General features: G+C 27.5%; 10 protein-coding genes across 11 annotated transcripts; 6 read left to right on the plus strand and 4 right to left on the minus strand.

Annotated features, from left to right (window-relative positions):
- Window positions 1–1,509: 1,509 nt before the first annotated feature.
- OCT59_017258 (uncharacterized protein) lies at window positions 1,510–2,698 on the plus strand (the record flags this gene model as incomplete). The annotated part of the gene is made up of 4 exons (XM_025330505.2): window positions 1,510–1,769; window positions 1,840–1,952; window positions 2,034–2,155; window positions 2,264–2,698. 4 exons carry the CDS (start codon window positions 1,510–1,512, stop codon window positions 2,696–2,698), a joined length of 930 nt encoding a protein of 309 aa, XP_025175105.1.
- Window positions 2,699–3,102: 404 nt separating this feature from the next.
- OCT59_017259 (uncharacterized protein) lies at window positions 3,103–4,422 on the plus strand (the record flags this gene model as incomplete). Its single annotated transcript, XM_025326648.1, has 6 exons — window positions 3,103–3,255; window positions 3,338–3,453; window positions 3,527–3,803; window positions 3,867–3,924; window positions 4,013–4,310; window positions 4,401–4,422. 6 exons carry the CDS (start codon window positions 3,103–3,105, stop codon window positions 4,420–4,422), a joined length of 924 nt encoding a protein of 307 aa, XP_025175104.1.
- A 453-nt stretch (window positions 4,423–4,875) lies between these two features.
- OCT59_017260 (uncharacterized protein) lies at window positions 4,876–6,084 on the minus strand. The gene has a single exon (XM_025318881.2). It carries the CDS (start codon window positions 6,055–6,057, stop codon window positions 5,206–5,208), a length of 852 nt encoding a protein of 283 aa, XP_025175103.1. The 5' UTR covers window positions 6,058–6,084; the 3' UTR covers window positions 4,876–5,205.
- Window positions 6,085–7,885: 1,801 nt separating this feature from the next.
- OCT59_017261 (uncharacterized protein) lies at window positions 7,886–14,037 on the plus strand (the record flags this gene model as incomplete). The annotated part of the gene is made up of 21 exons (XM_066137375.1): window positions 7,886–8,164; window positions 8,242–8,923; window positions 9,003–9,421; window positions 9,499–9,565; window positions 9,648–9,867; window positions 9,940–10,157; window positions 10,234–10,284; window positions 10,373–10,688; window positions 10,772–11,226; window positions 11,297–11,797; window positions 11,871–11,896; window positions 11,962–12,010; window positions 12,082–12,108; window positions 12,176–12,287; window positions 12,368–12,430; window positions 12,516–12,953; window positions 13,024–13,184; window positions 13,253–13,520; window positions 13,601–13,725; window positions 13,810–13,837; window positions 13,923–14,037. 21 exons carry the CDS (start codon window positions 7,886–7,888, stop codon window positions 14,035–14,037), a joined length of 4,620 nt encoding a protein of 1,539 aa, XP_066003967.1.
- On the minus strand, window positions 13,784–15,329 carry OCT59_017262 (uncharacterized protein). Its single transcript, XM_025331162.2, has 3 exons — window positions 14,953–15,329; window positions 14,701–14,876; window positions 13,784–14,628 (listed from the first exon to the last, which is right to left on the minus strand). Exons 1-3 carry the CDS (start codon window positions 15,239–15,241, stop codon window positions 14,062–14,064), a joined length of 1,032 nt encoding a protein of 343 aa, XP_025175101.1. The 5' UTR covers window positions 15,242–15,329; the 3' UTR covers window positions 13,784–14,061.
- A 793-nt stretch (window positions 15,330–16,122) lies between these two features.
- Window positions 16,123–17,186, plus strand: OCT59_017263 (uncharacterized protein). The gene is made up of 2 exons (XM_025318880.2): window positions 16,123–16,436; window positions 16,526–17,186. Exons 1-2 carry the CDS (start codon window positions 16,153–16,155, stop codon window positions 17,061–17,063), a joined length of 822 nt encoding a protein of 273 aa, XP_025175100.1. The 5' UTR covers window positions 16,123–16,152; the 3' UTR covers window positions 17,064–17,186.
- Window positions 17,187–17,403: 217 nt separating this feature from the next.
- On the plus strand, window positions 17,404–18,799 carry OCT59_017264 (uncharacterized protein; the record flags this gene model as incomplete). The annotated part of the gene is made up of 7 exons (XM_066137376.1): window positions 17,404–17,565; window positions 17,640–17,762; window positions 17,835–17,904; window positions 18,073–18,132; window positions 18,224–18,268; window positions 18,344–18,464; window positions 18,544–18,799. The coding sequence occupies 7 exons, from the start codon at window positions 17,404–17,406 to the stop codon at window positions 18,797–18,799; spliced, it is 837 nt and encodes a 278-aa protein (XP_066003968.1).
- Window positions 18,756–19,756, minus strand: OCT59_017265 (uncharacterized protein; the record flags this gene model as incomplete). Its single annotated transcript, XM_025318878.2, has 1 exon — window positions 18,756–19,756. The coding sequence occupies one exon, from the start codon at window positions 19,754–19,756 to the stop codon at window positions 18,866–18,868; it is 891 nt and encodes a 296-aa protein (XP_025175098.2). The 3' UTR covers window positions 18,756–18,865.
- A 45-nt stretch (window positions 19,757–19,801) lies between these two features.
- OCT59_017266 (uncharacterized protein) lies at window positions 19,802–21,198 on the minus strand. Of its 2 annotated transcripts, XM_025318877.2 has the most exons (4): window positions 20,951–21,198; window positions 20,720–20,869; window positions 20,223–20,619; window positions 19,802–20,151 (listed from the first exon to the last, which is right to left on the minus strand). In XM_025318877.2, the coding sequence occupies exons 1-4, from the start codon at window positions 21,171–21,173 to the stop codon at window positions 20,133–20,135; spliced, it is 789 nt and encodes a 262-aa protein (XP_025175097.1). In that variant the 5' UTR covers window positions 21,174–21,198; the 3' UTR covers window positions 19,802–20,132. The 2 variants fall into 2 exon arrangements, with proteins under 2 accessions (XP_025175097.1, XP_066003969.1); XM_066137377.1 differs by having other exon boundaries at window positions 20,720–21,198.
- Window positions 21,199–21,897: 699 nt separating this feature from the next.
- OCT59_017267 (uncharacterized protein) lies at window positions 21,898–22,773 on the plus strand (the record flags this gene model as incomplete). Its single annotated transcript, XM_066137378.1, has 5 exons — window positions 21,898–21,983; window positions 22,093–22,107; window positions 22,198–22,293; window positions 22,628–22,673; window positions 22,771–22,773. The coding sequence occupies 5 exons, from the start codon at window positions 21,898–21,900 to the stop codon at window positions 22,771–22,773; spliced, it is 246 nt and encodes an 81-aa protein (XP_066003970.1).
- Between the last annotated feature and the right edge of the window lie 1,172 nt (window positions 22,774–23,945).

A 23,945-nucleotide genomic window follows, 5' to 3' on the forward strand; every position in this document is an offset into this window, starting at 1 on the left:
ATCGGGATGAAAATTTAAAATAATTTAAAATAATTATTATATTTTTAATACTGCATATTATTTTATAATAATAATACAGTAGATCGAAAGAATAAATAGATACTGTAGATAGGAAAATACGCATAATGTTAATTCTCCGAAACATGGATATTCTTAAAACTTTGATAACCTTTTATGTAAATTCATAAATTTTAAACTCACCATTGGTTCTTGTACTATTATAATAGGGTACGTAATAATAATTACAACATGAGAGTAACGGAATTTACTAATGAGGAAATATGTTTTAAAATTAATAATACGGTTACACAACTGTTACACAGTGCCGTGTCTCTCGAATCACTGGTTTGTTTACTTCACAGCTATTGGCCGTGTAATAATATTGTATACGTTTTAAAATGTTACGACAGAATCCGAAATTATTTTCGTCATCATGAATATTCAAAATATTGAGCGGAAGAAATTTAAAAAGCCGTTTTTCAATTTCTTTTTTTTTTCGGGATCATCCGATTACATGATATTGAATGCACATGACAACTAAAAGTTTATTACTCATCTGAAATTGAAATGTTTAATCATCTTTATTTTATGTCGGAACATAAAGGTGTAAAAGTAACTAATAGGGGTTTAACGTTAGAGTCGGCGTTAAGCGGGTCGGCCCGAGCCGGTCAAATTTAGCCAAATAAAATATTATTACAAGGTAATTTAATTGATCATAAATAACTTTAAGATTTAAAGAAATTGAACACTTAATAATATTATCGGGTTTGAAAATACTTTTAACGCGACGAAACTGTAATGTTTGTAATGTTTGTAAACAATTCTTTGCACGATAATCGTGCAATTTTTACAATGGTTATTATATAAGGTAATTGTCGAGTACAAAAGTACAAATTATTTTAATATAAATAAATAAAAAAAAAAGCCATGTTGCCAAAATTAAAAAAAAATTTTTAAGTTACAAGCATGATTTTTTAATTCTAGCATTTTAGTGTACAAACCAAATATTAAGATGGAAAAGGCCCATTTTTTATTATGCGTTATTACTTCCCTATTCATGCCCCCTTAAATTGGTTTTTTTTTAAAATGAAAAGAAATAATTTCGGCAAATCTTTCATCTCTTAATATATATACTGTATGATTATATATAAAACATAGCTGAAAGGGTTTATAACATTGACAACTATTTTTTTTGGAATTGCCTATTTAAAGACGAAAAAAAAGAATTCAGGGTCATGTTTAAAAATTTTAAATTTTAGATATATTATTTAAGGAGTTAGATATTAATTTAATTTGACGGACAAAACACGGAATTCCAGGTTGAAAAAATACACAAAAATAGATATATTGGTGAAACACAAATAGAAAAATTCATTTTTTGTAAATTTTAATAGGTAAACATATTAGGAAATCAGGATTTTTTTTAAATTTGTTTATATATACTTAATATTTTATTTTTAAATAAATAAAAAGTTCTTCGTTTACCTCAAGTATTTATATTTATATATAATGGGAAACTATCCATCTAAAAAAAAGCCCAATAATAAATCTCGAAAAAATTCGAACAAACCCGAAAGACAAAATTCATTAGAATCTAATGAAGAGACGATTTCAAGAATATCAACAACAACTTATTTCATATCTGAAGAAGTTGAAACTGAAAGATTACAACAATATCATTATTTGATAAAACATCTTTTCGATGGTAATTTTCTTTCTCCAATACATGAATTATTAAATTCTGCGCCATGCAAAGTGTTGGATCTTGGGTAAAAGAAATATTTTAAATTATTATCATTCTTTTCTTTCCTTGAAAAATACTAACACATTTTCGAAAAGATGCGGTCCCGGAACTTGGGTATTGGATATGGGATCAACTTATTATAATAATAAAAAATCAGTATTCGTTGGAATCGATATTAGTCCAACATTTCCAAATCAAATAAAGCCAGGTTATTGTTTTGAAAAAATTTGAAATTAAAAAATTTTCATCATGAAATTATGAATAATTTTTTTTTTTATATTATTTCCAGCAAATACTCAATTCATTCAAGCAAATATATTGGATGGGCTCCCTTTCGAAAATAATGAATTCGATTTTGTTTACATAAGAGCTTTAGGTTTATCTTTCTCTGAAACACAATGGTTAGAATTGGTATATAAAAATTTTCTTTAAAATCCCATCCTAATTTCTTTATTAAGTTTCTTCATAAAGAAGTAAAAAATATTATATATATAATTAACATAATTAATTGCTTTACAGATTTTACCAGATATTTTAAGAGTCATAAAACCAGGCGGTTGGATTGAATTTAATGAACCAGGTCCAGATGCGAAAAATTATGGACCGTATTATAAAAAAATTGTTGATACACATAATAAAGAAATGTCTATAGGTGATATTGATCCAAAAATCATTCTCAAATACAAAGAATGGCTCTTATCAAATTCAAAACTAACCAATGTTCAAGAAGAAGTTCGATATGTACCTATAGGTTCTTGGGATAAAAATAATAAACTAGGTGAAATATGTCAAGAAAATTTTAATACTTATTTAAAGAATATGGAATCTTGCATTTCCAATCATCTTAATATTAGTATAGAAGAATATGATCAATTATTAACGAAATTTTTTCAAGAATGTAATGAACTTAAAACTCAATTTCCTTTTTGTTGTATTTACGCTCAAAAACTTTAAATTTATGTGAAAAAGTAATTATTATTATTATTATGATTATAATTTTTTTTTATTTTTTACTTATATTTTTATTTTATTATTAATGTATCACCATTTCGTGTAAACCTTATCAACTTATTTTATTAAATGTAGTAACTTGCAGGATTTTTTATTGGAATCATGAATTTTTTTAGTGTGTTGAAAAGTCGCGCAAAATTGTTGTTTATTCCTTCAAAATGCCCAATCATTCATTTGCATACTTTTATTAAATAATAAATAATTTTGTAAAACAAGTGATTCTACATTAATAGTAAGTTGCATTATTGTTTGTTAAAGATTACAAATCCAAAAAAAGTTTTCTTTTATATAAAATAAGTAAAATAAGTAAATCCAAAATTGTAAAATCTACAAGAAATAAACAGGAGATGGATTCAAAATCTCATAATAAACATTTACATCCACTAGAAGTTACGGAAGAAAATGAGAGTACAGCAATTCTTGATACATATAGATATGTAAATGGAAGAAGGTTTCACAATGTAACGGGTGTAGAATATTTCATGCCAAACGACGAACAGGTAAGTCTAAAATAATTTAAAAAATTTACATTTTGAACTTGGTTCCCGTGATATCAAATAATATTATCATTCTTTTTAAAAGGAGATTTCAAGATTAGAAATGAGTTATTTACTTGTTAAATATTTATGGCAAAATAACTTTTCTTCCCCGATTCATGAAAAATTAACAAATGAAAATATGCGTGTAATAGACATTGGGTATTTAAAAAGATTTCGTTGAGTTTCACTTTTAAGAAAGATCTTATATTGATCAATTATTTTATTCTAAAAGTTGTGGGACAGGAAAATGGTCATTAGAAATGGCTGAAATGTATCCAAAAGTAACATTTATTGGAATAGATATTTCCCCAGTATTTCCTACCGAAACTAAATTTTCAAATGTTACTTTCTTTCTTGCAAATGTTCTTGATGGTCTCCCATTTGAAAAAAATACTTTTGATTTTGTTTTTCAAAGATTTTTGACATCGTCTTATACTAACAAACAATGGGAAAAAGTAATAAATGAATTAATTAGAATTTTAAAACCGGGAGGATACCTTGAACTTATGGTAAAAAATTCTTTTGTAATTTATTAATTAGTTTTTTTTATTGATATTTTTTTCTTTTATCAGGAAAAAGATAATAATTGGATTTCAATTGGGCCATCATCTAAAATACTACAAGAATCATGTAAGATAATTTACAATAATAATATGCATGTATATATGCGTATTATACATGTATGTAATTTCCTAACCATTTTTTTTTTTCTTTTTAGTTTTAAAACTACTCGGAGAAAAAGATATAAATCCATCAATGAATCTTAAAATTGAACAATTATTAAAAGATTCCAATCAACTTATAGATATCAATATTGAAACAAAGGATATTCTATTAGGAAGTCCGGGAGGTAGATTTGGTGAATTGACGTTAAAAAATCAATTAGAAGCGTTCGATCATATGATACCTTATTTATCTTCTTATATGGAATTGTCTATTAAAGAATTTAAGAATAAATATTTAGATACAATTCCAATGGAAGTTAATAAATATAAAACTTGTATTAAATGCTACAGGTTAGCGATATAAAATATTTTATAAATATATATTATATTTTTTTTTTAAATATGTACCGTATATACTAATTTTAAAATTATTATTCTTAGACATTGGGGAAGAAAGATTTAAATGGTTTAATATATATTTTTTTACGTATTTATATCGTTAATAGAAAATTTAGATCGTCAATTACACAGTGAAATTCGATATAATGGAACCATCCATTCCATTAGTAAAATTTGTCAAAAATCCGTTATATCGAGAAATCCGTTATATCAAGGGTAAATTAATTATAGATTATAATAATCCGTTCCAGACCACAATTCCGATATATCAAGACTTTACTTATGTATCAAGGTTCCGGTATATCGAATTTCACTGTGTATGTCGTCGTTTATTAGAAAGTCTATAAAATTCTGGTTAAACTGGTTAAATAATAAAATAGGATGACATCAAGCGCGTATTTAAGTGTTTAGTGACAAATCCGAGCAAATCCCTTTGAATTTTTCGTGTCCTATTATAATATAACATGCTGTAAAGATTCTGTAGCCAATTGTTGAAAATGAATTGGTAATAATAAATATAAAATAATAATGATTTATTATTTATTAAAAAAATAAAATAAAAATAATACTTTAAAAATTAACCGTAAATCATTAGACTACATTTTGTTAAAATATTCTCTTTTAATACTAATTTTATAACTATAAATTTTAATGAACTTACAAACTTTGGCAGTTAAATTCACGTACTTGGATTTTTTTAACTATATTATTTTCATATGATTTGGAATTCAAAATATTCCTTATTTATGTAAGTATTATAAAACTATTATACAAAAAAAAAATTAGAAAAAATATACATATATCAAACAATTGGTCAGATAAAGGTTTGTATACGAAAGTTTGATCTTTAGGGTGGTGTACCTCCGTCTCCACCATCTGGACCACCTGGACCACCTGGACCTCCTGGACCTCCTGGACCTCCTGGACCTCCTTTACCTTTACCTTTACCTGCTGGACCTCCGTCTGGACCTCCATCTGGACCTCCATCTGGACCTTTAGGACCTTTAGGACCTTTAGCTGGTGCTCCTCCATCATCTGGACCTGGACCTTTTCCACCTGGGCCTCCATCATCTGGACCTGGACCTTTTCCACCTGGGCCTCCATCATCTGGACCTGGACCTTTTCCACCTGGACCTCCATCATCTGGACCTGGACCACCTGGACCTCCATCATTTGGACCTGGACCTTTTCCACCTGGACCTCCATCATCTGGACCTGGACCTTTTCCACCTGGTGCTTTAGCCGCCCCAGTGACAGGACCAGAGGAACAGGCTATCTCTTTGCCAGTACCATCCACAATTGAATATTCAAGAGTGTATGTGTCAGGAACATCATCTGGTATTGTCACAAGAGTTTCGATTTCAACTGTACTTCCAGCTGCTATTGGACATTTAATTCCTTCGATAGTACAAACTTCTTGCGCCTTGGGGAAACCATCTATAGATTTACCACCATCAGGAGTAGCATCGACAGCAAATTTACCACTTTCAAAGTTGGCTGGTACAGTGAAGGAAATTTTAGCAGTCGCGGTTTTCCCAGCTACAGGAGGGTCAGGGTCAATTGATGCTGCAGTAAATTGTGGAGATCCTGAAGGACATGCAGCAAAGGCAATAGCTCTTTTACGAAGTGGGATGTTAACAGCATTAACAATTGAGAGCGTAGTCAATAAAATGACTAAAAAATTTAAAATTCGTTTCATGGTAATTAATGATAAACTGCGTAAGATAATTTTTCAGAGTAGACTGGAAATTCTTGCCTTTTTATAAGTAAAAAAGAGAGCCAAGTTATCTAGATTCCCTTAAAATGTTATTTCTATTTCTGGTTAAAAAACGCCTTTTAGAATAGACAAAAATTTAATATTGAACTTAAACATTTAAACGCCAAGAATTATAGTGAATGTTTTTTTTTATATCAAAAATAGATAAAATATACTGAATTCAAGTGATTACAGATAAATTTAATGAATGATGCAAGAAGCTGTTTCATCGACATTGTGAAACCATCTATTTTTATACATATATTATATATATGTATATCATGACACCGTATTCTTTCCCACACTATTACTAATATTATTTAGAATATTCTATTGAATTTTATTAAGTAGCACTTCGTGTGACAAGTTTCAAGATGCTAAAAAGTAAGAATCGTATCTTCGATTGAAAGTTGATTTGTACGCAAGTAACATTTTTTGACGCCCTTATGATACTTTTATAAAAATGTGCATTTATGATATCATATGCGCGTAATCGTATTATCAATAACAATTATTGTTAATTTTCAAAATTTTTTTATCATCATTCAATTGTCATTTCCTATTTCTTTAAGAAATAACAATTCTATGAGATAAACCCAACAAGCTAATTAAAAATAAATAAATAAATAAAAATAAAAAATTTAATTGTCATTTACCAGTATATAAATTACTCTATTTAATAGAGTGTATTTCCCTTTTTAATTTCTTACCTTCACAATCAAAAGCACTTGATATTTGTCATAAATTTATAAATAATTTCAGATTAAAATAAGGAATTATGCCCTAAAATATCATCATTATTAAATCTTTGTTTTAATATTATTTTGATGTACAAGTTTATTGTATGTATGCTAATAAAGAATGAAATTATTTTAATTAATAAAATTGTAAGATTAAAAAAAAAAGATCAGAATCTCTGTGACCTTACCTACTACAATTAGGTCTATTGAAATTTTCCCCCAAACAAGTATGTGATGCAAACTCCATAACTAACAATTACTTACTTATTCATTATCCGTTTCTAATTTAGGATTCCTTAAAAATTTGTAAGATATTCATGTTGTATTTATTTATTAAATAAATTTATACTTTTTAATCAAAATATTTTATTTTTATCCAACACTTAAATCTTATATTCTTTGAACGGATAATCGAATGATGTTTTTGAAACCGATCGGTTTAAATCATTATATTTATAGCTATTGATTATCAACTTCAATCTATCACGTGGTATAACCTTACATATAAAAGTTCACATGTGCATCCAAATGTTACGTAACCCTTTTTTTTTCAGGAATTCTTTTTTTTCTTCTTATACACCGCCTTTAGATTCTGGTAGGGTCTATTGGCACTTTTATTTTTTGTCCGACATAAAGTGGTCTTAGGACGACGTGGTTGTTCAGTTTATACTTGTACTATCTCAAACTTTTGTATAGTTTTCATGGTCATTACTGACAGTGTTTTTAAAAAAGAAAATGTTTACGTAACCTTTTTGAAAGTGATCAATTGGTTGCTAATACAAAACGGGTATTCCGGTTGGCGAACTAGTAATTAAACCTTTTAAAGTAATTCTGTATAGCTATAATAATTAATTAGCAAATATACAAATATACAGGCTATTTTTATTTCGCGATCTGGATTTAAATTAACCCAATTGTCTTCTGTATGTCGAATGTACTACAATAAATTCGAAATTGTAACAAAAGCAAATATCCCCATAAAAAAAAATATTCATCTTGCATATTGCATATTGCATTGAATTTTGGTTGTGATGTCTTTGATTGACACCTTACCGCAAGTTGTTGTCATTTTATTTAATACTTTAATTCTTCGTATTCAGGATCGTAAAGATGATGATCTTGGATCAGGTGAATCAGACAGTGATATTCCGGATTTCTCGTCACGTTTTTCTACGTTAAAAAGAGAAGTTATTAATACCGGATTCACATTGATTCAAACTTGTTCCTTTGCTTTTCTGTTTGGTTGGAGATTTAGTCAAAAACAGGAAATAAATCCGGTTTTATCTGCAGGATTACTTGCAATTTTTTGGGTAATAATTAATTTCAGATGATTCTGTTTTTTTTTTGTATTGATTTTACTACTATTTATAAAAAATAAAAAAAAAAGTTTTATGCGTTTGTATTATCAACAATCACAATTTATACCAGATCAAGAACTTTTGCTTGGATAATTAATTGTCATTTGTCAATAATTTATACGGTTTCTTCAATTTGTTCCCTATTTCGATTTCGAAATATATTCAAAGACACGTATTACTTCACATTATCAATCGAGTCTGTGATAACTATTGGCGATTTAATAGTTTCAACGCTATTAGCATTTATCGTATTTACTACGCCAAAAGGTCCTAAACTTTATTATAAAGGAAGACTCATATTTGCAAATAGTTATTGTTCTTTTTGGGCTTTTCTCACTTATTCGACCATCACTCCATTGTTGAAAAAAGCCCACAAGTTTGAACAGTTAAATGATTCTGATCTTGATCAACTTGGTTATTCCTTAAGGGCTACAGCATTATATAAAAAATTTGAAAGATGGCGTGGTCGAAAATTACTTTTTCGAATATGGAAAGCTAATCAATATGAAATTATTATTCAAATTATATTGGCTCTTATAATACCATTTTTATATTATTTACCAATGATATTATTTTATTATCTCTTGGAATTTATTCAAAAGAAATCCCCGGATGATTCTTTGGGATGGGGTTTTATTTATTTATTTGGAATGATATTTAGTAAATTTTTACTTACGTTAGTTTATGGACAAAATCGATATTGGAGCGCAGGTTAGATTAAAATTATTATCTTTTATGTTTAATATAATAATGTTCAACCTATTATAACGTGTTATTTTCTTTCTATTAGTGGTTTTACCTTGTAATATTAGAGGTATGCTTAATAGTGAAATTTATTATAAAAGCCTCAAGAGATTTGATTCTCATACTTCAACAAATGAGAAAGAGGATGATCAAGCTAGAGAAGATAATACGAAAGATAATTTGGAAAAAGATAAAGCAACTATTGGAAAGATTACAAATTTAATGACCGTAGATACAAATCGTATATGTGTAGCTATGAATGTATGGAATGATATAATTGAATGTCCGATGGAATTGATTGTTGGCTTTTATTTATTATATCAATTGTTGGGATTGGCATGTTTTATCGGCTTGCTTGTGTTATGCGTGACTTTTCCTATCAATCATCAAACAGCTAAAATTTATACAAAAACTCAAGACAAACTTATGAAAACAAGAGATCATAGAATTAATCTTATGCATGAAGTATGCATTTTTTTTTTTAAAAAAAAAATTCCTTTTGAAAAAAAAAACTCATTTGAAATTAATTTTTTTTATTGAAGACTCTTCAGGGGATTAGAATGATTAAATTCTTTGCATGGGATAAGAAATATGAGGATCGTGTATTAGGTGAAAAATTGTTTTTAATAAAAATTTAATTACATTTACAAGTTATATGATTTGTTAATAAAATGTCTTTTTAATTTATTAGAGGCACGAGCAAAAGAATTAATACAACTTCGTAATAATTTTATATGTCGGGCAATCTTTGATCTTTTATGGATGTCATCACCCATCTTGGTTACAATCTTCAGTTTTTTCGTGTTTACCGAAATTCAAGGAAATTATCTTACGGTTTCGATTGCATTTACGTCAATATCAATCTTTAATGAATTACAATTCGCATTTAATGCTTTGCCCGAGATGATCATGTAAGCAACATATTAAATTGTATTTCTCCGATTGTTCTCTTTTTCAAATAATAATATATTTGGGTTTGTTAGGACTTGTGTTCAAGCATTTGTTAGTCTTGGTAGAATAGAAGAATTTTTAGATGAAGAAGAAATTAATCTTTCTTTAGACGTAGATTATAATGATTATATAAATTCCAAGATTGCTTTTGAGGATGCAACAATTACTTGGAATAAAAAAATTGATGAGAATGAATTCATTATGAAGGATTTAAATATCGAATTTCCCGTGGGTGAATTAAGTATTATATGTGAGTATATTTTACATTTAGATTCGATATAATGTAATGTAGCACTTACGTATTAATTTATTAATACATATGCAAGGTGGCCCAACGGGATCTGGAAAGTCAATGCTTTTAATGTCTCTTCTGAAAGGTATTATATTTATTAAATTCTGTAATTGACTTTATATAAATTTGGTCGTTTATGTAATCTTTTTATTGATTTTCCGGTGATTTAAAAGAAACATATCTAGTTAAAGGAATTATTCATTGTCCTCGTTCACCAACCAACCCTATCAATAAAGATCTTACTTCAAAAAATTGGATATTACACAATGGTGTCGCCTTAGTTTCTCAGCAGGCGTGGCTTTTAAACGCTACTATTAGGGAGAATATCTTATTTGGACTTCCCCTTGATGAGCAACGTTACTCTCAAGTTATAACAATGACCACATTGGATAAAGATTTAGAGATTTTTCAAGATGGTGATTTAACTGAAATAGGTGAGAAGGGAATAACACTTTCTGGAGGTCAGAAACAAAGGGTTGCACTAGCTAGGTAATAAACATTTTATTATTTATAAATATATGAATTTTTGAATTTTTTTTTTTAAAAAAAAAATATTTCTCATGATAATATAGGGCAATATATTCTAGAGCAAAGCATGTTTTTATGGATGATATTCTTAGCGCTGTTGATGCTCATACTGCTAGATATATTATGAACAACTGTATATTGGGTCCATTAATGAAAGGGAGAACTCGAATTCTTGTTACCCATCATGTACGATTATGTTTGACTGGCGCCACTTATTTAGTAGTCGTCAGAAGTGGTAAAATTAGTGTCAATAGCACTATCTCGGAATTACGTGATTCGGGAAAATTGAATTTAATTCTTGATGATGAAGTTAGTCATTTGGATATAAATAATTTTCCAGAGTTACTTGATGATACTATTAACCAGGAAAATAATAGCAAAGCAGCATCTCATCAACCTGAATTTACTGCTTCAACTGGTACTATTTTTGATGAATCTAACAATGATATACTATTAATCAAAAAGAATTCGAAGCCTAGAAAACTTGTTCAAGAAGAATGTAAGATTTTCTTAAATGTTTTAAATAATAAAGTTACATTTTGGTAATTAATTAAATATTTGTTCAATAGCGCGTCCAACCGGCATGGTCAGATTCAAAGTTTATATGACATATTTAAGAGCAAATGGAAATATTTTGTTCTGGTTATTTGCACTTACGCTTTTCATTAGCGCAAGGAGTGCCCAAGTGTTAGGAAGTTGGTGGCTTAAAGAGTGGGCAAATGCTAGTACAGAAGAACCTCGTTATAATTATAAAGATACATTTTCAACTTTGATATTTTATATTAAGAGTCGGAAATTAATTTATGATAATTTATTAAAATTCATTAATGGACATGATGTTAGTTATTATTTTAACATTTATGTTTTAATTACTTCGTCATCTATTTTTCTTGGAGTTGCACGTTTTATTTGGCTTTATTATGGTTCTTTGAGGGCATCAAAAATACTTTATCAATCACTACTTCATAGAGTTATTAGAGCTCCTTTGAGATTTTTTGATACAACTCCCGTGGGAAGAATTCTTAACCGGTTCGGTAAAGATTTTGAAACAATCGATATTAATATATCAGGTAAAAAAAAAAAAATTTTTTTTATTTCAAGGTTTTCTTTTTAAATTATTATTTATAAAAATTTTCAATTTAGGAAATCTTGGTTGGTTCTTAAATAACGTAAGAAAGAAATAAATTATTTAAAATTTTAGCTTTATTTTTAATTTTAATAATTTCCCTTAAAGATATTCATGGTCATTGGAACAACATTAGTAATAACCTTCATCACAAAAGGTAAATTAATTTTCAACAAATTATATTTTTAATATTTTATAATTAATTACTTTTAAAAAAATTTTTTTTAGAATTTTTCATCATGGCCATTCTTATGGGTAAGTCGGTTAAGTTGTTTTCTATACTTTACGATAAATCAGAAGCCTGATAATATTATCAATATAGGAATCTATTATTTATGGGTTGGGAAATGGTTTGCTGATGCATCGCGTGAATTAAAAAGATTAGTTTCAGTGACGAGATCTCCGGTATATAGCCATTTCACTGAAACTTTAATGTAAGTTACGACACTTGCATACAGTATATGTATATTAATATTAATTACGATCTTTTTTTTTTCAATTTTATATTTTATAGAGGAATCATAACAATACGAGCTTATGGCGCAACTCGACGATTTATGCAAGAAATGATAACAAGGTTTATTTTCTTGATTTTTTCTTATAATTCATATTTTTTTCAGTTATTTAAATTTTAATTATTTTTATTTTATCGCATTAAATAGAATTGACGATAATAATAGGCCAGCATTTTATTATATGTTAATAAGACGCTGGTTATCTGTCAGATATGATTTTGCAGGTGTCTTCGTCACATTTATTGTTGGAGTTCTTATTTTGTGGAACTTAGATTATATTGATGCCGGTCTAGCCGGTTTATCACTATCATTCGCTATGCAGTTTACTCATCAGATTATGTGGTATGTTAGAAAATATGCTTCACTCGAAACGAGTTTAAATGCAGTAGAGAGAGTCAACGAGTTTTCAGAAATTTCTCAAGAACCTCCTGGAATTATTGAACCGAGACCACCTGCTAGTTGGCCATATGAGGGTGCAATAAGCGTCGAAAATTTGAGCGTGAGATATGCACATGATCTAGAACTTGTGTTGCAAAATGTTTCATTTAGCGTTAAGGGACATGAAAAAGTTGGAATAGTTGGAAGGTAAAAAACCGAATAATTAGTGTTGGATATATATTTTTATATTATTTACTTACTTTATTTTGATTTTTAGAACTGGATCCGGAAAATCAACTTTAGCTTTGGCATTATTTAGATTTATGGAAGAGTCTGAAGGAAAAATTTATATTGACGGAATTGATATCTCAACTATTGGAGTTTATGATATCAGATCAAGAATTACTATCATTCCTCAGGATCCAATATTATTTACTGGTAAAATTCTATATTTGAAAACTTTAAAACCTTTTTCTTAAATATTGAATGAAGTTTATATTTTATAGGAACATTAAGAAGCAATCTTGACGTATTTTCAACCTATCAAGATCATGAAATTTTAGAATCTTTACGTCGTGTTCACTTACTACCTTCCGATGAAATAGTCCAAAATGATCCATCTTTAGAAGATAATATCAAAATATTTTCTAATTTAGAAACACCTGTTAGTGAAGGTGGAAAGAATTTTAGTCAAGGCCAAAGACAATTATTATGTCTCGCTAGAGCTTTACTGAGAAGATCTAAAATTATTATAATGGACGAAGCTACGGCCAGGTAAAGTTACAAGTTGCGTTTATATTTTTTAGCAAATCTGAAAGATCTTTACTTATTTATAACTGATATATTATTTTTAGTATTGATTTCGCTATGGATGAAAATATTCAAAAGATGATTAGAGCTGAATTTGAGGATTGTACAGTATTGTGTATTGCTCACAGATTACGTACTGTAATTGATTATGATAGGATCTTAGTTATGAGTAATATGATGTGAAAATTTTTATTTATTTATTTATTTATTTTAATTTATAACGAAGTTAATATAATTTTGTTATTATTCACAGATCAAGGAAAAATTGTAGAATTTGATAGGTATTCATTTAATAATTCTATTTTAATTATATTAAATACTTCGATACTAACTAATCTACTAAATATTTTAAATATTTTTTTCTAGCCCAAAAAATCTCATTATAAATTCTGAATCCTTATTTCACAAGTTATGCCAAAATTCTGGTGAATATGATATGTTAAAATTATTAGCATTAAACAACAAGGAACAAGTAAACTAATAGTTACAATTATTAAAAAGCATCTTAATGATATTTCTCTTCGTTTAATATTTGTTTAAAATATTTAATTGTATTATTTAATCCTAATAAAACTCCTTCATCTTTTCCAATACCTTCTCTAAAAAATGAATGAGCAAAATCTATCACCTTTAAATCTGTTATTTTGTATGTGTCTTCATAATCCGAATCAGTGTCGTCTTCTTCCTCTTCAATTTCTTCTTCTTTCTCTTCCTCCTCCCCCTCCTCCTCTTCAATATCTTCTTCAATTTCTTCTTCGGCATAACCATTATTATATATTTTAGTTTCATGATTTTGTTCTTGTTCTTTATTTAAAGCTTCAGCAAATGTATCAGGATCTCCTTCGTAAACAAAAAATAAAGAAGCACCGATTAATCTTATTTCTTGTTTTTCTAAAACTCTTAAAGAAGATTCAAGATCATTAATAAAACGTTCAATAACTATTCGACGATGATCTATTGGTATTTCTGAAGTGAAAAATTCTGCTAAGTCTGACACAATTGATTTAGTAGTAGTTTTACGACCATCTTCTTTCGTAAAGTTGAAAAAACTATCACTTGATTTTCGGTAAACCTGTATTATTATACTTTTAGAAATAAGATCTATATATTTTTTTATATGTATATTTATACAATCATTCCATACCTGAAAAGCCACTATTCTAATACCCAAAGAACTTGATGTGCTTTCTAGAGATTTTTTAGTCATTCTTTGACGTTTAGCTTCATCAGCATCTTCGCCCCATAATTGAGTTCCTAATTTCAAATCCATTATACACGGTTTTTTAAATTTATATATAAGATTCTCTATACAAATGGCTTGTATAATCAAATAAAAAAGTTAAGAAAATTATAATTTTTGGAAAAAAAAAATAAATTTCAACAATAAAAAGGATATCATCAACTTCAGTAACATTAGCTTGTTGTGAAGAAATTTCTTCTCTGACATTTTGAGCGATCGTTTCAAGATTATTAGATTCTGACTGTACACCTTGTAATTGCAAACTACCATAATATTTTGGTATCCATTCGGCAAAATCGGGATATAATACACTATTTTCATAAAAAATTTTTTCAATAGAATTACAAGGTTTGACTATTAGAAAACCATCGTTTACCGATAATAATCTATCATGTCCACCAATTTGGCGGTCAAATTTTTGAAAAGTCGCTTCTTGGGATGACATATTTTTGGTTAACTCTATTAATTATTGAGTAGTACCTCAGAACTTTTTATCCTTTTTATAGAGTATATGCAAAATAAAGTAATTGCATAAAGTGCAAATCCGGCTAAGAACGGAAACATAAAACAATTATTTATGTTGCACGATGTGCAGGCATTCATTTTAATTAACGTGTATTAATATTGGCAGTCATTATATGAATCAATAAACTTTAATGGACAACCTATTGTTTTTTAATATCATATTATTTATTCATAACAAATGCTTCCGAAAAAATTTATATTCTTAATATAGCAATAAAGAATCGCTTCCACCTGATTTGGTATCAATCATTTTTACAATCTATAATTTACAATCTATGAACATTTAAATCAGGAAAACTGGCAGAAGAGAGTAAGCAATGGTGAAAGAGGGAGAGTTAAAAGAAAAGTTACTGCGAAAATTTCTAGTAGGTCGATAAAATTTTTCATAAATATTGCTTATGTAGAGACTTCTTGTGTGTAGGAACTACTTCTAATTTCTTGATGGCATTATCTAAAAGTGAAAAAGAGTAGATCTGTTAGAATAAGGGATGTTATTGTGTAAATATCATCGGTCGTCTCCTTCATTGATTTTGACTTTGATGAAATTTGTTAAAACAAGCCAAAAAATATTTGAAACAAAAGATCTACAAAGGAAACACCGAAACTACCTTTTTTGAAGTTTTTTCCCACCTCTCAAAAAACCAAGCTAGATTAAGTAGTGTATGAAGTCCATGATTACCCAATAAGATTGTAAACTTGAAAGTATCGGCTTACAACGCGTATATCATATCACGCAAAATTCACGTGTTTAAAGTTTAAATCGGCCTATATATAAAAACGTTACTGTGCTTATTAAACTTTCTTTTTCGTTTCTTTCCAACTCTGTGAAAAATGTCGAAAGAACAATCTTTATCAGAAATAACTTCGGAAATAATTTTAAGTTCACCAAGAATTGTTTGGAATGAAACATATTTTCCTTTTGAAATTCTAACCACACTACACGCAATATTTATAGCTTATCGTTATAAAAATAATTTAAAAGAAGCAAAAGTACCATGGTTACAAGGATTATTTGCAGTATCAGTAATGGGTGTTGGAGGGAGTACATTAAGTAATATCCTTATAGGAAAACCTCCAGGTTGGCTTACCTCAAATTCAACCATGACATTATATTGGTAAATAAAGTTTTTTTTTATTATTTTACGAAAAAGAGAACTCTCGAAATCAAAATTTAAAATATAATTCTATTTTTTTTATTTCATAGGACGACTTATTTATTAATGTCTTATTTTCCACAATTTTATTGGTTAATTGATATGTTACCATCAAATTTACTTAATTTAATATTTGTAACAGCTGATGGAATGGTACGTGCAATAGCAATTTGTTCTTCAGGTGTAGATAATGTTAGATTTGGATCATTTCATGGAATAGATAATAAATCAATGAATTCTAGTTGGGTAGCTATATTAATTTGCGGAAGTTTATGTGGTTGTGGTGGAGGTATTTTAGACTCCACGTTTAGAATTTCTTCTCCAACTTGGACATTCTCAACACCAACAGCATTTATTAAACCAAGTTATGATATGAAAATTAGTTTTTTTATTGCTTTATTTTATGCTTTAACTACTACTACTTCCTCTGATGAATATATTGATACAAGATTTACAATACCATTGTTTAGTATCAATCAAGGAAGAACTTTGGCCATTTTTGGTATGATTATATTGAAGTTGGCTAAAATAATTGATTTTAAAAAGAAAATCCCGGAACAGGAAAAAGTTAAAATGAAAGAGAATTAGATTGGTCTAGAAATATTTTTGTCCAATAGGTGTGATTTATCAAATTTTTTCTATAATAAATATCTTTTGTTTCGTCCTTTTACATATTTGCCTAATAAATTTATGTTATAATGACCGATTGTGTAACGTATAGCGGCGTGATCCATAGCTGCATAATAACTATCATATGATAAGGAACAAATAAAACAAAATAAATGTTAAGCATAATTTGTCATAACTTATCAGCTTATTTGGATGACAAAAATTAATTCCCCGTACATAATCACGCGTATTCATTTTTAATTTAAAATGTTCGAAAAAGGATTTAATAGTAAAAAAAAAAATTTTTCGAGTGAAAAAAATGGGTGCAAAAATATCTAGAAAAGAATCAACTTGTAATGAAAAATCTGAAAGTCAAGAAAATATTAATCTTATATTGGAACCAAATTTTGATTGGGCTACTGTAAAAGAAAAAAATAATGGTGATGATGATAACAATGATGATTTAAAGTCTGATTACGTAGTAAGTTATTTACTATATGTATATTTTTCCTAGAAAAAAAAATAATTTTAATAACATTTAAAATTTTGTAAAAGTTTCCAAAGGAAATTGAAGAAGGTTATAGAGTACATTCAACACATTTTGCACTTAAACATGTTTGTAATGGAAATTATAAAGTACCTTTAAAAGAACATCTCAAACCAGGTTCAAAAATATTGGTAACTATAATTTCATTAGAAATTCTTTTTATTTATGCATATATACATAATACAAAATTTCAATTAAAACAGGATGTAGGATGTGGTTCGGGATTATGGTGTGAAGAGATGGCTCGTGAATTTCCAGATGTAAATGTATATGGTATAGATTTAGTTGATTTTCCATCAAAAATTAAACCTTATAATTGTAAATTTTTTCTTGGAAATATTATATTTGGATTGCCATGGGTTGATAATACTTTTGATTACATCTGGTCAAGATGTTTATTCACTGATATTAAAAGTAAATATTGGCTACCTTTATTGTTAGAGATGTATAGAGTATTAAAACCTAATGGTATTATAGAATTTCAAGGGGGTGATGGCTATGGTAAGTAATTTTTGTAAAAAGCTTTTGAAATATTTATAAAAATCTATTATGAATTGTTACATTTATTTATTTGTTTATTTCTTTTTTTAAGCATTATCTGCTGGACCTTTATTGGAAAAAGTTCAATCCAATTGTTGTAAGTATATAATTTATATATTTATAAAAATGTATATTATAACTTTTTAATAATTTCTCCATTATTTCCATAAAGTAAAGGCGGCATTAGAGTTACGAGATATAGATCTAAGAATTACTCGTAGATTTGGTGAAATTGTAAAATTAGCAGGATTCAAAGACATAAATGAGTCATATCAATCGATAGCTGTTGGAAGGTGAGTATTATTTTTTTTTTTTACTGAATAATTTTATGTCTTGTAAAATTTTCATATTAATTTACGAATATTTATTTAGATGGGGAGGTAAAATAGGAGAAATATGGGCATCGAATTTAAAAGAGTCATATCTTACAATGCAACCTTGGTTATCTTCATATATGGGTATAAGTGAAGATGAATATAATCGTACTATTAAAGAAATTGTTGACAAAGAATTAGATACACATAAAACTTATATTAATCATCATATTACCTGGGCAACTAAAAAACCACATTATAAATATTATTGGATAACATATCTTTCAGCATTTAATATCAATTTACATTATTAATAATATACAGTATAATTAAATATGTACAAATGAATTCAAACTAAATGTTTTTTTTTTTCATTCATTCTAACATGGTCTTCCGAGATGAGATATAATTATATGTTTATCTAAACATTCCCTCCCACAACAAGCTACATTTTTACACTTTTTACAAATCAATAAATTCCAAATATCTATTAAATCTCTAGCTTCATAATTACATTGAACACAAATTGGACTCACTTTTGGTCTTGTAGAATCTAATCTTTGCATATAAGAATAAGATTTTTTAACTAATTTATCAGCACTCTCTATACCACATTGACCGATTAATTCACATTCTTCGAAACTTTTTAATGCTTCTAAAAGATCACCTCTTGAATTAGCAGTTATTGCAAGACAATAATTTATATGAATACGAGAAGCCCTTCTTTTTTGATTTTGATTATAAGAAAAAATTCTTATAATATAAGGATCTTGTAAATTTTTATCTATTTCAATCATTAATATAATACCATGATTTAAAATATCTAAATTATTTGGATCACTTAATAGATTATTATATAATTTTGTTAAAGCATAAACGGTTTCAAGAATAAGATCAATGTCCCATGATGAATGTGGAATCATTAAAGTAAATTTTAACGCTATAAAATAATAAACTGAAGCAGTATTATAATCTGAAAATATTGATGAATAAATTGAACCTAATTTTACAGAAGCATACACGGAACCTAGTTGAGATGCTCTTAAAAGAAGATTAATTGATTTATCATAATCGAGAGAATTTAATTTGCGTTCAGCTTCTTCTAAAAGATGTGATATAAATATTGAAGTAAATAAATTAATATTATTATCATGACTATTGAAATCAGGAACTAATGATGTTGCATTCTGAGAAATGGTAATAATTGAAGGTCGATATGGTTTTTTTAAATGATGAACACATTGAAAACATTGAGAGAAACCTGAACCCATTGAACCAAATAAAAAAAAAAATATTTTGGTTCTGTTTTTTTTTTTTTGGAAAGAATAATATAAAATTTGAATTGAGAAGAGTACTTAAATAATCGATCATTCGATCATTGTAATTTAGGGAATGAATATCTGAATTTCATATGATTTTGTGTTTGTCAATCTTTTACGTTATCCTCTTAATAGATGATATGTAAGATGCTTAAAGTATTTTCCGGTATCTCTCGGGAAGATTTGAAAGAATTGTGGGAAAATAAAAAAGGATAATCAGTTTATTATTTATTCGTAACTTTAAACTTTAAGCTTTAAATTGGCGTCACATGATGCCACAGACTTTCCGCAGCTTAAAGCTTATTTTAATAACCTCTTTTTAAAGATATTACTCCAATAAAATGTCACTAAAATAGATTCATTATTCAATATTGAAAAATTATAACGTAAAAAGACGTAAAAATCTTTGTTAACTTACCTATTTGTTTGATTTGTTTGATTTTTTTGACTATATATCGGAATATATTGAGTAAAATTAACGAAAGACGAAAAATTACATTTTATATTACATATTTTAATTTTGTTAAAATTGATTCTTCCAATAACTCCAATAATAATTAGCCCAATTGAAAACGTCCAAATCCAATGTTGATTAAAATGCTTTGTTACCCAATTTGCCCGAGTTGATGTTATGGCCGATAACCAGATTAAAGATAAATTTATATATCCGGTAAGTCTATGATGTTTATAATATTTTTTTGATTTTGATATTCCACCAAGTAATGAGGGGAAAAAAGTTAATGCTAAGCCTGTTATTAACTGAATTATATATACAATAAATGCAATCAACCCGATCTTTGCATGATATGTTTTATCTATAGAAAATATATATATAGAAAATAGTAATAATGATTTGTATTATTTAGTATTAGTATACTGAATAATTAAAATTAAGAAAATTTTGCACTGACTTACAATGAGTACTGCCTTTGATCGATTTATTGTAATAAATTACTACAAAGCCAATAATGAGACAAATCAAACTAATTATTTGCATCAATTTATGAAAAAAAAGACTTCGAGCCTTTTCTTGCTTCTTCACAGCTTTTTGAAGAACGATTGTACCTAATCGAAGAAATAAAATAAAAAAGATTCGAAAATTCACCATAGAAGGTAATCTTATATTTTAAATAAGTTTTCATTTACCCTGGGTTGATATTAATATCATAATAGCCATTAAAATTGGATGCCAAACGAAAAGTTTATAATCGGCGATATATGAAATGTATAAGTTTGTTCCGACGTATATTAAAAGTCCAAGTATTGATAAAATATAAAATATGAAGTCTTTATTAAATTTGTTAGAATGTTCTTCTTGCGCATTCCTTTCAATATCCTCCATTATTAATTTTCTTAAAAAGAAAGTCATTTTGTTAATTAAGAAAAATAAAGTTGAGAGTTAATTATTAATTATCGAATTTATTTATATTTATTTTGTCCGATTTAAATTGATTGTTTACGTAATTATATAAACAATAAACAATTCGTGCCATTTTAAAATGTCTAAAATGTTTATATCACTTGACATTTGTATGACAATAGAAAAGTATCTAATAATTATCAAATGATTGATTAATCTATGGATGAAAGTAACTGTTGTGATTAAGTTGCTAATATAATCAATGTAATCATCCCTTAAATAATATTCCCATAATTATCTATCTTACGGCTTCTAATACTAATATCATACAGTTTTCCTGATTTTAAGTGACACATTTTGCTTACTATGGATGTCTATTGGAGCGTAAAGATCGCAGTTGAAATTTTCAAATGTCAAATTTCCCAAACTATACATATTAGATGAGGTCATATCTTCTTTTTCCTTATTTTTGGGATAACACAATAACATAAGCAAAATAAGAAGAATATTTTTTGCTGTAAACAATAGAAATATATTATAAATACATGTGATTATACCGCGTTTTAACTTAAGGAATATGATGTCATATTTCGTATAATCATAATTGATAAACTGAATAACCAGTACAAAAAAAAGTATAATTGTTATTGTTTTTCGCGACAATCTTAAAGATTTTCTGTCAGAGAAATTCTACGTGCTTGATTTATTATATGATATCGCTCTATCACTTATTATGATTGAATCATCCATATTTACGTTAAGATCTGGTTTATTATCGAAACTACCTAACTGCGGAATTCTTGTGAATATCATGTCACGGTGATTTTAAATCCTCTATTAATCCTGTCAAATGTTTGTTGAATAATGCCTTGGCTTTAATTATGCTATATATAAAATCAATTTATGGTTCCGGGCCCTGATCAAAAAGATTAGAAAAACCAACGTATGTAGCAAGTAGCAAGTTGCTTTTTTTTAATTCGTGTACTACAATATCTTTTTAACGCTGTATTTATTCAATTCTATCAATTATAAGATATGAATTTTATCAAACCTCTTCCATCTTTATTTGTCCGCGAAAAGATCAATCAGGCCATAAAAGTATCAATTTAAGATTCAGGATAATTTACTGGTAAATTATAAACAAAAGTTATTCATGACACGTTTAATACGTTCGAGCCCACGATCTGATCTCAGAGCGGCAATTATATATATTTAACTGAACCGTAATTCATCAGATCTTTCAAGACTTATTTAAAGATTGTGAATAATAGACAAACTACTAAAAATTTCCTGCCTACTTCTCCTGCTTTTCTGGTTCAGAAGGCGAATCATATATGAATGTCATATTAGATGATGTATGTATAATACTTTATTTGCGATGCAGATGCAAAGCACTTTAGAAATGATGATATTATGAAAACTGCGTGAATATGTGAACAGTCTTTTAATCATTTATGTCCAAGTTGGTATGATAATAAACAAAAAGATAATCAAAGATCAATTATATTGGTAAGTTGTTTTCCAATAACAATTATTATTGTGTTATTGATTACAATAAATGAATTAATTGAATTACTATACCGGTTAAAAATTACTTACTAATTAGTAAATCCTCTGCAGTTTCCGTAAAATTATAAATTTATATTTCTCGTTATTTCTAGGCTTTGTTTTGATTATTTTTAGGGAAAGTTTTAAAATACTTCCTAAAAGGATCTTTCACAATTAGAAGAAATAGCTTAAATATGATCGAAACTCATGCTTCGTTTATAATCATAATATTACCTGTTACTAGCAGTGGCTCTAAAAAATATATTGAAAGGGCTACTCACCTGATTCTCAGGTGTAATATTTTTGCTATCAGGAGTTTAACCAATAAAAAAAGGTATTTAAATTGTTAATATCACGTTATGATATGATTTTTACACATTTTACACAATCTTTATCAGGAATACATGTCGCGTGACTCGCGTCAAAGTCAATTATCAAAGAGATTATCACATGAAAGTTTAGTTTGTTCGTTTCATAGACGTTTAAGAACTTTACCGTATCGATAATCTCTTATAATTACATATCGTTTTACACCTTTTTTTTATTTAATCCAACGTTACATTATGTGATTATTATTAGCATCAATCTAGCTGGTGAACTTGGCAATTAATTAGAAAGACAAATTACCCATACATATTAAAATATTTTTCTTTTTATTTTCTTTTAAAAAAAGTAAGGGAGAAAACAACATCAAAATTATTGGGTTGAGAACCTAGTTTTTATTTATAAACCGAATTTATTATTAAATAGAACAACCATGAAAGTATACTTAATATCATATAGTACTATCGATCAAAGATTTATCATTATAAAATTCTATGTTTATTATATTATTATTTTATTAAAAAAAACTTTTTTTTTTATGCGTAATATGATGATAAGAAAATTGATTTTGTTTATTGTGACAAAAAATTATTATAATGCTAAAAATAATTTTATGTCCCAGTAAACTGTCAACTAAAATAGATCTAGAATTCTGAATATGTCTAACACAATATCCATCCCTACGTTTTTCACATAGGCATAATACCTTGAGGTTTTCTTCAACACGTTGTACTATATTTGCTCTAGGAGATTAAATAAAATAAGGAAAATAAATAATAATCAGACAAATAATTTACATGCTTTGAGCCAACGAAGTCCTGTTGAATTTATCATTTGATGTTTTCTTGCATAAAGCAGTGGTCTAGGAAATTTGCAGAACAAAAGTTGCCCGGATGACACTGATATGAA

Source organism: Rhizophagus irregularis, chromosome 26 (genome assembly GCF_026210795.1).
Source record: "Rhizophagus irregularis chromosome 26, complete sequence".
Lineage (NCBI taxonomy): Eukaryota > Fungi > Glomeromycota > Glomeromycetes > Glomerales > Glomeraceae > Rhizophagus > Rhizophagus irregularis.